This window comes from Pomacea canaliculata, linkage group LG6, assembly GCF_003073045.1.
Source record: "Pomacea canaliculata isolate SZHN2017 linkage group LG6, ASM307304v1, whole genome shotgun sequence".
Classification (NCBI taxonomy): Eukaryota; Metazoa; Mollusca; class Gastropoda; order Architaenioglossa; family Ampullariidae; genus Pomacea; species Pomacea canaliculata.
The window spans coordinates 27,841,741-27,858,105 of NC_037595.1; the positions used below are offsets into that span (position 1 = coordinate 27,841,741).

Genomic DNA, 16,365 nt, shown 5'->3' on the forward strand with positions numbered 1-16,365 from the left:
TGAAAAAAAATTATTCTTTTTTTCTTCATTCTCCAGTTTTTGGGGTGGATTTTCGTTATTGTTTGCCACGATGGCATCAAAGGACAGTTCCATCATTCTCACACCAGCAGATACAACTAGGGACACTACCCCAGGAGTATTTTGTTGTTGTTTTTACCCTTTCTTTCCTTCTTGGGAAGGGGAGACTACACCATCTGAAGCTTTTCACTGGAAATGTTCGCAAGCACGTGAGACGGAGATGAAGATGGCGGAAGCCTCAGATCATCAGTTTGCTGGCTCACCCTCACTTTCTATGATGGTTAGAAGTGGACATGGCCCACAAACATCATCTTTGGCCCACAAACATCATCCATGGCCGCAGTTCCATGATTCATGAAGCACCTGCTGTGCTGTTCCCCTCCAAGTCCACATGCGATGTAAAGATTGAAACAAAACTGGAAAACGTTTGGTTCAGTATTGGCTTTCATGCCATGGGGACTTCAATGTCAAGTTTGTAAAAGAAAAAAAATTATCTAGGAGCAAAAAAAAAAGTAACTTGGATAGGGAATTGAACAGCTGTAGCTACGAGGTTATTTATGTACCGGTAACAAATTTTCTTGACAAGGGAATGGGTGAATTGAATTAAAAAAATAGTTTTTGAGTAATTAGACTCACCGAATACCAGATGAAATTTTTTTTCCGAGTGTGGGGCTTGGGTTATTTTTTTATCGCCGAAACTTGGGGTGTGGGGAGAGTTGGAAAAGCTAAAAACAATTTGGCATAAACCTCCTGTCAAGTGTGTCAAAGACTCCATGCTTGTGAGCAGGAAGCCAGATTCTATCTTGCTCGCGCTATCTCCACGCGGCTACAAGACCGCATCTTTGAAACTCCCTCATCCCCATCCCCATCCCCACCTCCTCGATCTTCATTAAAAAAAAAATTAATCTGTTCTACTTGCATCAGATGTCGGATTTGGCTCCCATGTTGTTTCTCGCTCCGAGCCATGATGGACAGACGCTCCCATTGTGTCACGTGGGAACCGGAGTGAGTGAAAGTAGGAGGAGATAGAGATAGAAGAAGTGGGAGGACAGTTCTCATTTCTCGTCGATTCTGCAGAAAAGACAGAAGAGTGCAAATGTGTTGCTGTAATAATCAAAAATAGCTTTTCACGAAATATTGGTGATGAAGGTGTTGTGGTGCAGGGTGGATGGCATGGAGGGAATCAAACATTTAAAATAATTATCGATGCGCAGGACCAGGAGGTTGGCGATGTTCGTACCGGGGGAAAAAAAAAGAAAAAAAAAAATGCTAGTGTCTCTGAGAGTGGCAAGGCATCCGGGCATGTTCAGAGATTAATTCTCCTCGGCGTGAGAACCTCGGAGTTGGGAGCATCCCTGTCGTCTATTTTTAGCCCCGCGTGCTGGAGGGGATGCTGGGCGCACTTCATTATTTTTTTCTCTCATCAGGTCACACAGGAGCTTTAAACCCATTCCTCCGAGTCCTGCTCCTCCTCCCCACACCCAATCTACTCGGTTATAAAGACCCGCGGGAAATAATGACAAAAACATTTTTTTCTTATTTGTTATGGATAGGATTATGTTTACTCTCATCCCCGTTACGATTATTGCTCCGAAAACTCTTTTCCTCGCTGTTAAATGACTCCTCAGAATATTATCAGAAATGAAATTTGTATGAAATGTACACATAAATATATACAAAGCGATATTTTAGTATTTCTGATTATTTTTGAGGAGTCATGTAAATATTTAAACTAATTTTCAGGGCAACAATCGTATCGCTAATGAAGATTAGTATGAAAAATATAAATTATAATTATATATATATACAAATTTATAAAGCGGTATTTATTATTTTTATTATTTATGATGTGTAGACGGTTTCCAGCTGGCACCATAGTTTTTTTTTTAAATTGTTAGCCATTGGCAGAGTGCTTGAGGTCAAACTGAGTTTTTCAATATAATATTAGCATCATCTCCTCTTCTTGCACTTGTTCTTTTCGGGGTTAACTGTGGTTTGGGGTTAACTGTGGTTGTTATCTTGTGGCGGGATCCACTCGACATGAAGAGCCCTCGTAACCCTCGACAGACTAGCTTCTGAAATGATCAATGGGGGTCTGCACAGGTCAAAGGTCCCGGGTAGAATCGCCTTCTGATGCTGCTCCCATGGATTCCTATATCTGCTGTAAACAAGGATGGGAAAAAAATCGCAAAGTTTGAAAGAACCGTTTTTATTCAAATTGTTGTTAATATCATTCTTCTTTTGTGTGGTTGGAGGCGATTTTAATGATTTACGACTGATTTGCTGTGGTGGAGTTTTGGCCGCCATCGTTATGTGTAGTCTTAAAGACATCCTTACAGACAGTAAAGGGTGGAGGTTGGTTGAAGTGGGTTTCCAGGGTGGGTGGGTGCCATTGAAGGAAATTTGTGGAGTGTGAGGGAAAGTAGGGCCAGGGGACGGTGAGGGGAACATCTTATCATTGATTTGCGTGAGAGGTAACTCTGTAGAATGCTGCTTCCCTCCCCTTCCTCTCCTCAAACCCTCATTGGAGACATTCATCGAGAAAGTTTGAAAGATGCGAGATTCGCTTCCCCACAAGACTTTAATTATTGGCAGCATTAGCGCCAGGGACATAAATAGTGCCGCAGATTTTTAACATTTATTTTTATTTATTTTTTCTTTCTTTTTTTTTTTGACAGAACATGGTGTAGACGGGCGCGCGTTAGGGCCTGGAAGCTGGTTCTCCATCTTTCAGCACAAAGCACATTCCTGGACTCGTGCCTCATGTTTCTCATCTTAGTTCAAAGGGAAGGTGGGCGTGCTGACTCGGTGTCTTCCAATGCCTTTCCGCTAGACGGCGTGGTGTTGAGAAGAGTTTGCTCCCCGGTATTAGGATTTGTATTTTTGTGGAGTGTAAGTTCTGTCGTCCCTCCCCAGCTCGACCCATCTTTCATTGCGGCTGTCTTTTGGGAGGAAATGGCTCGATTCCGACCCATCTACCCCTCCCAACCCGCGCACCCAGCTTCCTCGAAAGCATCCCTGTTGTTAAAGGTTCTTATGTGTTTTTTCATTTTCTTCTCATCCTTTGTTCCTTTTTCTGTCATTCCACCAATCTCGATGTTTTTACTCACTTCCGCGTTTACAGATTAAACTCCGGTAGTCATAGGGTGAGCTACCCTGGGGCAGTGTAGTGGTTAATATACTCGCTTGTCACCCTCAGTGAAAAACTTGGGGTTCAGATCTCTTCTTCGGACTCTTTTCTGTGACACTTGTCCGCAGGCTGGGCGACGTGGGTTTTCACCTTGCACTCCGGGTTTCCTCCCCCTCCCCATAGTGCGAAATCACCTCAAGGTTGAAGCACTTTCCTGCTAAATTAACTAAATTTAAGGACAATCGTCTTGCTTTCAAAGTTATGAAGTTGTCCCGAGGCCCCTTAGATGTTATTTTCTTTCACTATGTCAGTGTTTGTTTTTGTGTAAGTTCTGGTCGTCTTGCAGGATCACACGGAGCGCATTTCCGTAAGAGTGCAAGTTCACTCTACAAGTGTAATAATTAGCTGAAGATGACCTTTTTCTCTCTCGTTCACTTCTCACCAACGCACCCTGTCGCTCACGTGATCTTTTTGATACAAACTGTGGTTGGCTTTCTTTCTCTTTCTCTGCTTTGTTCTTTCTATCATCTGCGCCGTCTTCAAGCTCAATTCCTTCAGTTGCCCTCACCCTACTCCTCCTTTCCGAACACATCAGCAAGTCGTTTCTCGCCATCAGGAGGCTGAGGTTTTTAGTCTGAGCTGTTTGCACAACACTGCGAGCCTCCCTGCCTCGACCGCTGCCTCGTTCGTACCCGAGGAACCGTGGCAGACAAAGGCGAAGGGGTGGAGGAGGAGGAAGGAGACGGGGGGATGCAGGAGGGTGAGGCGATCGTAATAATTGAGTGGAGGATAGAAGCAGACGGAACAGCAGTCACAGTCTCGCTACCCCTCCTCCTCCACACCTCACCCCCACTCCAAGACCTGCCCCCACATTCCTGGTAGGTAAATGGCCGAAGTGAACCGTTGATTGGACAGCAAGCAGCCGACGGGTAGTTTATTGTTGGGCGATGGCTTCTCGGAGGCTGGTCACGTGCGAAGAAAGGGGTGGGATTGGGGTGGGGGTGAAAGAACAGACGCCGGTACTGCCGCATGCCGCAGATGTAAGCATAGCAGGGTGGGGAGATGAGGGTGGAGGATGTTGAGGAGGAAGGGGGGGTAGCTGCTGTATCAAGAGGACAGGAGGCGGTGGCTGGAAGGTATGTCTTATACCTGTGCCGTGCGATGGTGTATCTGCACTCTCGTCTTTGGAGGATCCCCCTGCACCTCGGGTCTACTAGGCCAGTCTGCCCTCCTCTCGCCGAGGGAGCTACGTCACTAGAGGGCAGCAGGGTCAGGGTCACTGTGTCTCGCGCGAGCTGAGGATGCTTTGTCGTCTTTGGGAGATGTCTGGAACTCTCCTGGCGTCTGCCGAACCGCACGAGAGCGCATGGTAGACTGGCTACCAGTCCGTCACGTGAGTCCACAATTCTGAATTTTCTAGAACGTGACATTACGTGGCAGTCACGTAGAGGGTGCTGCCTAGATCGGGGGTTCTATTTGTGTACCTCCCCTACTCCGTGGCACATTTGTGTGGTGCAGTTCTTATTGGATCCGTTGTTTCGTGTTGTGTTGTTGTTTCATCGCATGTTAACCTGATTAGTATTGCAGATATTACTACAGTGTAGGGTCACGTGTCATCGTGAAAGCGTTAGGGTGAGGTGACAGGGACTCAGGAACCCCTTTATTTCTCCCAGATGATTGTGAGGGTTCCTGCAGTCCAAGGGTGAGTTGTCACCCCTTCAGTTGATGTTGAGTGTAACCGTAATGGTGTGATTGTTGGCCTCAAACTTCTGTATAATTTACACATTGGAAATGAAGGGAAGATATTGCTTATTTATTTATTTATTGTAAAGTCGTCACGGGTGGCAGATTCTACTGTTGATTTTATTATTATTTGTTGTTTCTTGTGAACTTTGAGTTATGGTGCATGCGCGCGCGTTTTTGTGTGTTTAGGTGCGTGCACGTATGCGAGAGAGAAAGATGAACGAATCACACCAGGTTTGTTCAAATCAGTTTACCATAACTGTCACTGATTTGCCAGAGCTAGCTTCGAAAGATTAGAGCATTTTATCAAATCATGCGTGAATGCACGACACTGACAACAGCTGCACGTAGTGCCGCTGACAGATTGGGATACCAGAACCTCCACCGCCGTGGGCCACACCGGGTGGGTGGATGGATGGAAGGTTGGGTGGTGGGTAGGGGGGTGAGAGGATGGAGAGAGGGATAAGCCCGCCTCTGTCTCGCCCATCAGCAAGCGGGATGCGCCAGTAGCCATGGCTGCATCAAAGAGATTATTATTATTGTGGCTTGCATGATGCCGGTGGCGAGGCGGACCTGCCAGTGAGAGGAGGTGATGAGGATGCCTGCTTTGTCTGTGCTGTGCAGGACTCGGAGCTCAACGACCTGCGCATGACCATCGAGGCGTTGAAGCGTCAGAGTGGACTGGCCATCAATGACCCCATCATCAGCCCCGCCTCCAGCCGCCGCCACACGTCCCCGGCTATGGTCCCCAAAGACCTCCATGGGGGTAAGTCCTCGGACCGACCACCCAGGCTCAACTCTTCACAAATTTCTCCATACTTTCCTCTGTTGGCAGCGCTTTCAAACATTAAAAAATTAACGGGGGTTGTGTATGGGAGGGAGAGGTTTCGTGAAAACTAATTATTACAGTTAGCAGCTAATTTTTCATATTATTCTGATGTTTCTCGCCAGGGTCATTACATTTCGCGGCCTTTGAAAAGCATCGCGTCGTTAATGACAGAAACATTTTTCATCATTTTTCAAAATGAAATTGACAAGAAAAAACTACTTTGTCTAATGTAGCAATTACCCTCACTCTCGAAATTAAAAAAAAGTACGAGTTATTTAATTGTCAAATCTTTTCATCTCGACATGAAACATGACTTTGATGGCACCTGACCAGACGATTCAGCAGTGTTTGTGTAAAAAGTTGTAGAAAAATTGCTAGCTTTTTTTCCTTTTTTTCAATTTTGTTCGATAAATCTTTCAAACATTGCTGAGGCATCTGAGTTTGCAGAAAATCCTACCGACATCTTTAAAGACTTGCTGACTGATGGCGGGTGGGCTGCCTTGAAGGGGGGCAACTGCGGTGGAGCGGTTCCAGAACAAGGAGCAGGTTGTCTGATGTGTGTTGGTCTCTGTGTGTGTGCAGTGGTGGCGGATATCGGAGGAATAGCTCGGCAGATGTCCTCCGACAGTGTCAGCAGCATCAACAGCTTGTCCAGCGCCTGCAGCATGACCAGCCAGCAATCAGCAGCCACCGATGGCGACGCTGGCAAAAAAGGGAAAAATGGCAAAAAGAAAGGATGGGTCAGTGGCTGTGACTAGTGTTCACTTCAGCAACAAACAACTGTTATTGAAAATGGTGGATGAGCCAGTGACCACTCACTGGAATTTGTCTACCTCTCTTTCTATCGCTTTGTGTGTGTGTGTAGGTCGGGGGAGGGAGTGTGCATGCATGTATGTTCATGTTCACAAAAATAAACCAGTAACTGCATTTAAGTTGTTACATGTGCATGCACTTGTAATGATTCAAATTGAGTCTCCATGCCTTTTGCCCATGCAGTTGCAGTTTTGAAAATCATTAAGTTCAAAGATGATCCCCAAAAATAATTTTAATACTTAAAAAAGTACTTAAATACTTAAAATATCATTTGAATTTTATGTAAAGGGAATTTTTTTTTTTAATTTACATTTATATCTATAAAGTGAAAGTGTTTAGTAGCTATACCCTTGGTCTCCTTTCATTATCAACTCTCTTTTGTCCCTCTTCCCTTCACTTACCTACCTCACCCATGATCTTCCTTCCCCGCTACATCTCCTTTCCTCTCTGCTCTTTCCTAGTCTTTGTACAGTTTCCACTCTCCGGTCTCTCTGTTCTGTCTTCTTTCTTTTGTTTCATTTTTTTTTCACCACTCCTGTATCAACCCTTTCTTCTTCTAGACTGCTTCCATATCTTCCTATTGTCTTAGAGAACAGTATTGCAGCTGTCTGGCTACCTCCAAGGTATCAAGATTGCAACAAACACAAACACACATTCCCTACTCCTTCCTTACTAGTCGACAGACACTCAAAGACAATTGTAAGATGACATCTGCCATGTGAAGACACACACATGCTGCCACAACGGCTTTCAATTTCATCAAAAGCAGCTGCAACCGCTCTTTAGGTGGGCGCTAACCACTGGATTAATGGCAGGTGTACTGATGTCTCAACTCCGCTAGCCCTGGGGGTGGAGGGGAAGGTGCAGGCACCTAGGTATGTGCACACCTGCATATTTCCTCCCCCCACTCCCTGCCCGTGTGCAGCCTCATGAGCATGCTTGTTTGGGTTCCGCAGGATGTGCTCACCATTTTATTTGCACCAGACCGCATGTGGGCAAATAAACATGTATAAAGAAGCATTGAGATGAGCCTGTTCCCTCGTGCAGCTGTTGTTGATTTAGCAGGCACTTCACTGTGAATTGTGAAAAGCCTGTGAAGTTGTCACAGACCTCGATGGGTGTGGATGGGGAGGGAGGTGGTGGGTTGGACAAATGATGGGAATGCAAAAGATTAAAACCATGAGCTATGAGAGAGTAAAAAATTACAGACCAGCATGCCAGCAACAAAAGTATCAGTAGTAAGACCAGTATGCATTGCACTTTGTTTGTTGTTTGTATGTAGGCAGTTGGTTAAGTAACTTCACAGCAGCTGCAGGCTAACAACTGTTTTTTTAAATGAAAACTAACTTAGAAAGATTAGCAGGGATGAAGCTTTATGATGTAAATGTCTCAGGAACTTATTAAAAAAAAAGTATTAAAGCTGTTATTGGATTTGGTGACTTTGTCACTGGTTGGTTGATGAAAGATTATTTGTTCTCAACACTTTTTTAGAATAAGGTTTTCAATGTATAAAAAAACCATGGAGAAATAGGAACTATTTTATGCTTTCGCTTACAAAATTTGAAGTAAGCGTAAGCCTGGTTATTTTAAACAGAAAGGACAGTAGTTAGCATACTTTTCTTTTTGGAAATATTTTGCTTTCATTTTTTTTCTTTTATTTTTTGTTAGAAAGACTGTAGTAGATAGAAAAAACGAAATTAATGGGAGATCAACAGATTGGTGCAGCTCACTAGGAAAGTCACTAGGGGGCTAAGTCTTTGTGATAAGAGCTTGCCAGGAGCAGAATGTAGGAGGGATAAAGTCCCCAAAATAACTGCAAGATATATTCTCAGACTAAAGCTTCATCTTTGAGATGATGCTATCTTGACCCTTGTGAAGAGTTCTGTGCCCACAATGTTTACATCAGCTTTTCTGGAATGGCAACTAAAGTTCTGTGAATGTGCCAGATGTAACTAAAGCAAGAATCCACTATCACAGAATAGTTCTTTTATTCTAGTACACATGATGGATTAATGTTGGCCCAGTTATTTCATTTAGAATTTCCTCTTCTTCATCCTTCCTCTCTGCTTTGTTCTTTTGCTTTATCACCTTTATCACCTTTACTTATGCAGCAAGGTATACACAGACCATTATCTAGACGTCATGCTAGACTTGCCCGAAGTCCTTGATAGTCCTAATTGACTTCAATGTTGCTAAAAGTCACGAAGTTCAAATGCAGCTATTATCTATGTTTGCAGTTACGGAGCTCTTTCAGCAAGGCATTTTCCGGCAAGAAAGGAAAGAAAATAAAAACTGGTTCTCTATCAGATGTGGAACCAGACACTCACAGTATACGGTCCAATGCCTCAGCACCAAACTCACCGCTGATGCAGATTGGACATCTGCCGAATGGAGGCAGCACCCTGAAAGGGTCACACTCCTCCGGAGCGTAAGTTCTAACTACTCCATCTTTCTGATGTCCTTTTCTAAACAGATGTTTCGGAGTTACTTCAAGTGAAATAGGTGCAGGAGTGTTCTGAGTAAGTGTTCAGAATATGCAAATGAGCTCCTGTTTCTGCCTAAATTTTTTTTCTTATATTTCCTTTGTTAACTCAATATTAGATCATGTTAGAATAATTTGCTACACAAATGGTGGTTCAGTTTAATTGCTTTCCAGAAAGCTTTCAGGTTTATTTTTAATTGTACATATTTAATCAAAATTAATAAATCTTTAATTTAAAAAAATGACAGACCATGCATTGTTTATCAAAGTTTCCAAACAAGGGCATAGACAAGAGTTGCAATTCATGCAAGGCATGATTCATAGTCTGCTATCAGAGCAATCAGAATGTGCCGAAGAGGCACACTGTAGTTTATATTACATTTGGCATCAGTCCATATGTTGCAACAGTTGTGGTAGACAGGATTTTTTCTGGAATAGCTGCTGTTATGGGTGATTTCCTTCGTGAAAGAGGACACAGGTTAGGTCTAGAGTGAGATCTCCTCTGGGATAACAGTGTCTTGTTTCATACCACATGCTTGCAGCAGGAAAAATATTAGGAAAAGACCAGACACCATCATAGCCATCTCTGCAGCCCCCTACTCCCCCGATCCTTGATAGAAACCCCACCTGCACCTGCTCTGCTACTGAGCATTAATGCAGGCACACCATCTCTTCCTCTTTTCTTTCATTCACTTTTCCCCACTTCTTCTTCTCCAGCTGTTGCATTCCTTGCTTTTTGTATGTGTGTCTTTTCCTGTGCTTTTATCTCATCCATCCTGTTTCTGTTTCTCTCCCTTTCCCATCCACCATTCACATGCACTTGCACTTTTGACTTTTTTTTTTAAATTGCAAACTCTTTATGTTAAGGAACAGTACATTCATAAACATTACCTTAGTATAACTTAATTTGCAGATTTAGCAGTGGCTTTAGTCAGAAAGAAAGAGAGAGAGGGAAAAAAAGCACATTTAAACATTTTTCTGTATCTTGGACTTGCAGGTTGAGTGATGCCTGATGTCAGCATTTTGAAGCAGCAGTTGAGAGAGAAGGATGCTAAGCTGACAGATATCCGACTGGAGGCACTGTCCTCTGCTCACCAGTTGGAGCAGCTGCGCGAGACCATGACAAAAATGAAAGTATGTTGTGATTTGTGTCTTTTTTTTTTTATGTGCAGTATACCGGATGACATATATCTAGTAGGTAGCAAAACCAGGACATCTCAAAGAATCAATTAATGGAGAGTCTAACTTTCCACTTTGCTGCACACATATAGATAGTATCAGATATTGAATATATTGAATGTTGTTAAGTGTTCACTAGGAATTTAATTGACAAGCACAACCAAACAGGTGCAGTTTTCAAAACATTGAGTAAAAAGTACATACAGTGCCCTACTGACACGCACGTGCGCACAGGCCTGAAAGTCTAGTTTTTTAAATTTCTCTCTTGATTTATGTATTAAATATATACTAATTTAAATTTTGTATGCTCACAACACAGAATTCAAAAATACTTGACTGTTGTGTTAGGGGAAGAATGAATGACAAGTGAGGCAAAAATATGATCTTCATTGACTTTTCATTACAGAATGAGATGAGTGCCTTGAAAGCTGACAATGATCGCCTGCACAAGCTGATGTCAGCAAGTCGGACATTCAACTTTTCACAGTCATCCCTCACTCATACCCGGGCCAGCAATGACTCATTGGACAGATCTCTCAGCCTGACCGATCAGTCTAGCTTAGGCAAGCAGCAACTTTCTCTACTCTTTCTTTACATCTTCTGCCTGAAGCATTTTATACTTCAAGTTGCCCAGTTTAAATCAAAGATATATATGTATGTGGGGTAGTTACAGCTGGAAGGGTCTAATTATTTTAAATATCTTTAGCAAATTATTTGTTTTCATCCTTTCTCTTTAAGTGTTGAGGATCTGACAAAGCTACAATTTTTATTGAATGCAAGAATGTAGCTTAATGTTTCAATTTCTGTGTTTTCTTCTAGCCAAGCTCTTCTTGCTCAGTTTTTTTTTAAATCTACGCTCATCAACATTACTCAGGATATAGCTTGCTTCACTAACTAAAGAGAATGATGTCATTTTACATACACCTTTGTTGCAACATGTTATATGAACTAATGTTCATTGGTAAATTTTCTCTGAATTTTCTTTTTTAGATATGCTTTTGGCAGAAACAGCAGCAAATGATCGTGACGGCAAGAGGGTAACAATCACTGTATATCAAGGTTCAAATCCAGACCCATCTAGACCAGGACTCGAGGTATGAAGATTTTTGTCCCCTTATACCAAGCATACATGCATGAGAACATCCGTGTATTTATGCATGTGGGTATTTATGAGTAATTGTATGCATATTTTTTAGATATAAGAATGAATACTAAATAAATCTAAAATATGGTTTTGAAATTAAAGTTTAGGTGGGATACGTCTTTCTAAAACCTTAGTGATAAAAATAATTTGCTATGATAATTCATGATATAAGTATTATGACAGTTTAACACATTTAATGGTGAGATTCTGATGATATATATTGTCGGTATTCTATATAATAATAAATAACTACCTAGCAAAATCCACAAAGTAATGCAATAAATAAATAAAAATTAAAATAAGGGGAGAAACCCTAAGTTCCCACATGAGTTACTTCCCTTTGATGGCTTAACCATTAAGTCGGTTTGTTTTTTTTTTTGGAGAGAATTTCAAGTGTGTTGGCTATTTATTTTGACATGGATATATATTACAAACAAGGTTAGTAATGTTTGAAGACTGTAGTGAACTCGGTGGTAATCACTTTTCTAGTCAACATAGTGCATACAAAAATTACTTAAGATTTATTCCTTGTGACAGGACATAGTAGCAACTGTAGATTTCTGTGTATACTACTTACATTCTTTCTTACCAGTATTTTAAGAATGGAAAACAAAAACCCAAAAGAAACGCATGGTTATGTTTATTGTTGTCTTGTAGATGTTTGAGCACAGTGTAACATAATATCTTCATACTAACTTTTAGTAGCAAATATTCATTCAAATGTCAACTGTAGTCTAAGAAAAAAAGAAAACATAATAAAAGGGAGTAATACCTAATTCTGGTTCTTTTCGTAATCTGTGTTACAGATCACTACAATTCCACAGATAACCATACCTACCTGTATAAATAAATGTATTGCCTGTATAAATATATAATTAACAACAGCTTCTCTGCTATCCAGAAACCAGCTGAGGTATTAATTGGCTCGCTCTCTGTAAGCGGCAAGACAAAATGGGACATCTTAGACAATATTGTTCGCAAAATCTTCAAGGTATGAAATTTTCAATATTGGTAGTTAAAATACATTTATGGCAAAAACATGTTTGTGTACACTAGTCTGGATTGCAGAAAAATGAGACCATGGGTAAGGAAATTTATTTACACTAAGAATCTATCATATGTATGCTTATCTCCATTAGGCCTATCATATAATTAGCTCTTTAAAATTAAAACCTTGATGGCAATTTACTTCTTTCCTGGTGAATTAATTGAAAGAGACCAAAATTCACATGATCACTAGCAAGCCCAGGTTGATGACAAGTGGGATGCTGTTTTTATCAGTTATGATATGTAGTTTTTTAAAATAAAGAAAGCTAGACTTAATAGATTTTATGTCACAGGAGTATGTGTTGCGGGTGGACCCAGTCACCAATCTTGGTCTAAGTGCGGAGAGCGTGTTCTCCTATCATATAGGGGAGATAACTCGTACTAAAGGTCAGTAAATGACATTCTAGTGATTTCCCACAGTGTAGACTATGATATTTGAAGTCATATGTTTCTGGTTAAGGCAAATGTATTCTCTGATTTAATTTTTGTATGAATGTAGACTGTGAATTACATTTCCTGATACAGCTTTGATAATGTACAAGACTGTTCTAAGGAGTAAACTGTCACTGGTATTGATTGAAGCAAATGCATCATGTGTTCATGGGTAAAGAAATTAGCTGTTACAAATGATATGGCTTTGCTATGCTTCAGATTCTGAAGTGCCAGAACTGCTGCCCATTGGCTACCTGGTGGGAGACACAACACAGATTGGCATTTGCTTAAAGGGTACTTTTAATTTGTTGCCTTCTTTCCGTAAAGACAATTCATCTGCACTTAAATTCAGTTTCCTAAATTTGATTATAATGATTATTATAATGATTTTGGGGTAGAAGCAGAAGTAGAAAGTAGAAGCATTTTATGCTTGAATAACTAGCCATCATTTTTTAAGGGCTTCTTTTTTGTAATTTTTCAATCTCTTATTATACAGGTACAAAACAGCAGAGTGTGGATTCTCTAGCTTTTGAGACAATGATTCCTAAGTCTATTGTACAACGCTATGTCTCCTTACTGCTGGAGCATCGACGTATTATTTTGTGTGGCCCAAGTGGTACTGGAAAGACCTACCTGGCACAGAAATTAGCGGAGCATCTTGTACTCAGGTAGGAGGCAAAATGAATTCTAGGATGCTGATATTTCTGGTACCTACATTTTAACTTCAGTAAAGAGATTTATTACATTTATTTCCTTCTGAGTGGTTGTAGGAACTGTCATTTATGTAACATAGATACAATGAAGTCTGAAGTCAGCGCAGTTATTCCAGAAAGATAGCACAACTAGTTTGAAGTGTTTATGAGTGCATTGCATATTTTTTATTGATATTTTAATTTTGAGGGAAATGATGTACTTCTCCTGTCTCTCTCTAGTATTCATTTCAAATTCTAACCAAAGGTGATGAGAACAATTTTCTTTTTCCTGAATGCATGAACAGATCAGGCAGAGAGCTTACAGCAGGGTGTGTGGCAGTATTTAACGTTGACCACAAGTCAGCTAAAGAGCTACGCCAGTACTTGGCAAACATTGCCGACCAGTGTGAGGCAACGTCAGCGAATGCTTTGCCATCTGTCATAATACTAGACAACTTGCACCATGTGGCCTCCCTTGCTGATGTCTTCAATGGCTTTCTGACTGCAAAGTACCAGAAATGGTAAGGAGCATGGCTCTTAAAGTAATTCTGTATTTTCTCACATGGTATTGGATGCTTTTTATTTCCAATAGTCTTTTGGGAAAACCAAAAGAAAAATGTCACTGTGTTAAGCAAGTTATTTCCTGGGTTAGTTTTAAAATATTAAACAGAGCTTGAAGAATTTTGTTATCAATGGCAGCTCTATGGTTTCGAAAATTTGTAATTGTATTTTGAATTTCATAGCCAACTGTGTTTGACCTTTTACTGGAGACATCAAGGCAGGAAAAAAGTTTGTTTCATTGATTTTTAATATTTTTCAGTGTGGGAGGCATGTTGTAATCTACCATCTTGTTTACTAAAGCAGTATTATATTATTATCTGATGTTATTTATATGTTTACATTTCAGCCCCTACATCATTGGTACAATGAACCAATCCACCTGCTCTACTACGAACCTGCAACTGCACCACAATTTCAGGTGGGTGTTGTGTGCAAACCACATGGAACCTGTTAAGGGATTCTTGGGTCGCTACTTGCGTCGCAAACTTGTGGAAGCAGAGGTACGCACTGGAATGCGCAACAATGATCTCAATCGTATCATTGACTGGATTCCAAAGGTGTGGGCACATATCAACAAATTTCTGGAAACACACAGCTCATCAGATATCACCATTGGTAAGGATTGTAAAATAATGTAAAAAATCAGTGTGTGCTTAAATATATAATAATTATAATATCTCTTCAGATGAAATATACCACAAAGGCCTTTACATGTTATTCTTTGTTATCAAACAGAGGCAAACAATTAGATTTAGTTGAATTAAATATCTGCTTTCAACACCTGATTAAGTCAAATGGTATATGCGTCTGTTTTTTCATAAGGCCCCAGATTGTTCCTGTCATGCCCAATGGATATTGCTGGCTCCCAGGTGTGGTTCACAGATCTTTGGAATTACTCTGTAGTTCCATACATTCTGGAAGCAGTGCGGGATGGCCTGCAGGTAACGTGAATGTAGCATGTTGTTGTCTGTGATTTTTCACTAGTACTCAAACAAATAAATTATTTATCCTTTTTTTTAATCATATCTTTCAAGTCCTTAACTGTAAAATACAATCCATAGTATTAAGATTTTCTAAATTTTGGGGGGTCATAAACATTTGAGATCAGAAGTTTACACTAGCATAAATGACAACAGTTCTCGACATTATCATTAATTTTAAACTAGGCATCTGAAGTTCATGTTTGATTATTCATTTTCATGAGAAATTAGATGATAGGAAATTGTGCTTTTAGTGCTTTTCTTAAAATGTGTGCTGTAGACCACAAGTGCAGAGATAGTTTTACCACTGCTAAGATATGCTTTTGTTCTTCAGGTGTATGGAAGACGTGCACCTTGGGAAGATCCCACGGACTGGTCTCTCCAGACTTACCCTTGGGCAAATGTCAACCCAGGTGGAGGGCCTGACCGCTCTCTGCTACACATCCGACCAGAAGATGTGGGGTATGATACTATTCCCCCATCATCGCCTTCTACAGTGCCTGCTCTGGGAAACACAAAGACTCCCTTAAAGGGAGAGAATCCACCTCAAGACTCTGTTGACCCACTGGTAAGTGATTTCTCTCAAACTTTTGCAGGAAATGTGATAATGCAGACTACATCTATGCAGATCACATCCACTTTCACTACCCGGGCTTGCAATGAACTCTTTGCTTTGAGACCAGTTTCCATTATTATTATTACGATGTTTGTAGGGTTTTTTAAATTTTATTTTTATTGAGTTCTTGAGCCAGACTTTGATGGTGGTGTAAAGTGTATATGAATCAACTTTATTATTATTTTTTGTTGTGGGGGAGGAGGGTACTCGTGCTGTATGTGTTCATGTGCATGTGTAAGCACTCACAAGCTTGAGATACTTCATTTGCAAAGGACACATTTTAAGTTAAACAGCTTTACAAACTTTCTAGAAAAATTTTCTTGTGGCTAGCTGTTACAATAGCATGCTTGATTCCTAAAGGTAAACAAGATGATAATACTGTTTATAAGAATATAAGCACAGAATGAGAATTTTTGTTCCAAATTGCCTAAATATAAAGTAGTTTTAGAACACAAACATTTGTATCATCAGTTAACCATATTTTGGAGTAGGGTTTAGTTTAAGTGTAAATTTTAAAATGTTAATTATCCTGCCTTCATTTGGTTGCATTTGATTATTTGCTGCTTCAGTTCCTTGGCTTTTGTGGTGCTTGATCTTTGCTAAAGTATGCAACAATGTATGGTTGCTTTCATTTTAACAAGGAGTTTCAAATGAGGTTATAGATATCCTGATAAGTATGATCTTTGCATCAAATTTTAA

General features: G+C 40.6%; 1 protein-coding gene across 1 annotated transcript in view; it reads left to right on the forward strand.

The window, feature by feature from the left end:
• The window catches only part of LOC112566993 (neuron navigator 2-like), a 94,127-nt gene that overhangs the window by 66,759 nt on the left and 11,003 nt on the right, over positions 1-16,365 (forward strand). Inside the window, exons 9-22 of the mRNA XM_025243425.1 lie at positions 5,516-5,657; positions 6,303-6,460; positions 8,771-8,961; positions 10,035-10,149; positions 10,601-10,757; positions 11,185-11,288; positions 12,240-12,329; positions 12,679-12,772; positions 13,037-13,111; positions 13,314-13,485; positions 13,815-14,030; positions 14,417-14,685; positions 14,893-15,011; positions 15,385-15,618. Coding sequence (XP_025099210.1) covers positions 5,516-5,657; positions 6,303-6,460; positions 8,771-8,961; positions 10,035-10,149; positions 10,601-10,757; positions 11,185-11,288; positions 12,240-12,329; positions 12,679-12,772; positions 13,037-13,111; positions 13,314-13,485; positions 13,815-14,030; positions 14,417-14,685; positions 14,893-15,011; positions 15,385-15,618 — 2,136 coding nt within the window. The remainder of the gene's footprint in view (positions 1-5,515; positions 5,658-6,302; positions 6,461-8,770; positions 8,962-10,034; positions 10,150-10,600; positions 10,758-11,184; positions 11,289-12,239; positions 12,330-12,678; positions 12,773-13,036; positions 13,112-13,313; positions 13,486-13,814; positions 14,031-14,416; positions 14,686-14,892; positions 15,012-15,384; positions 15,619-16,365) is intronic.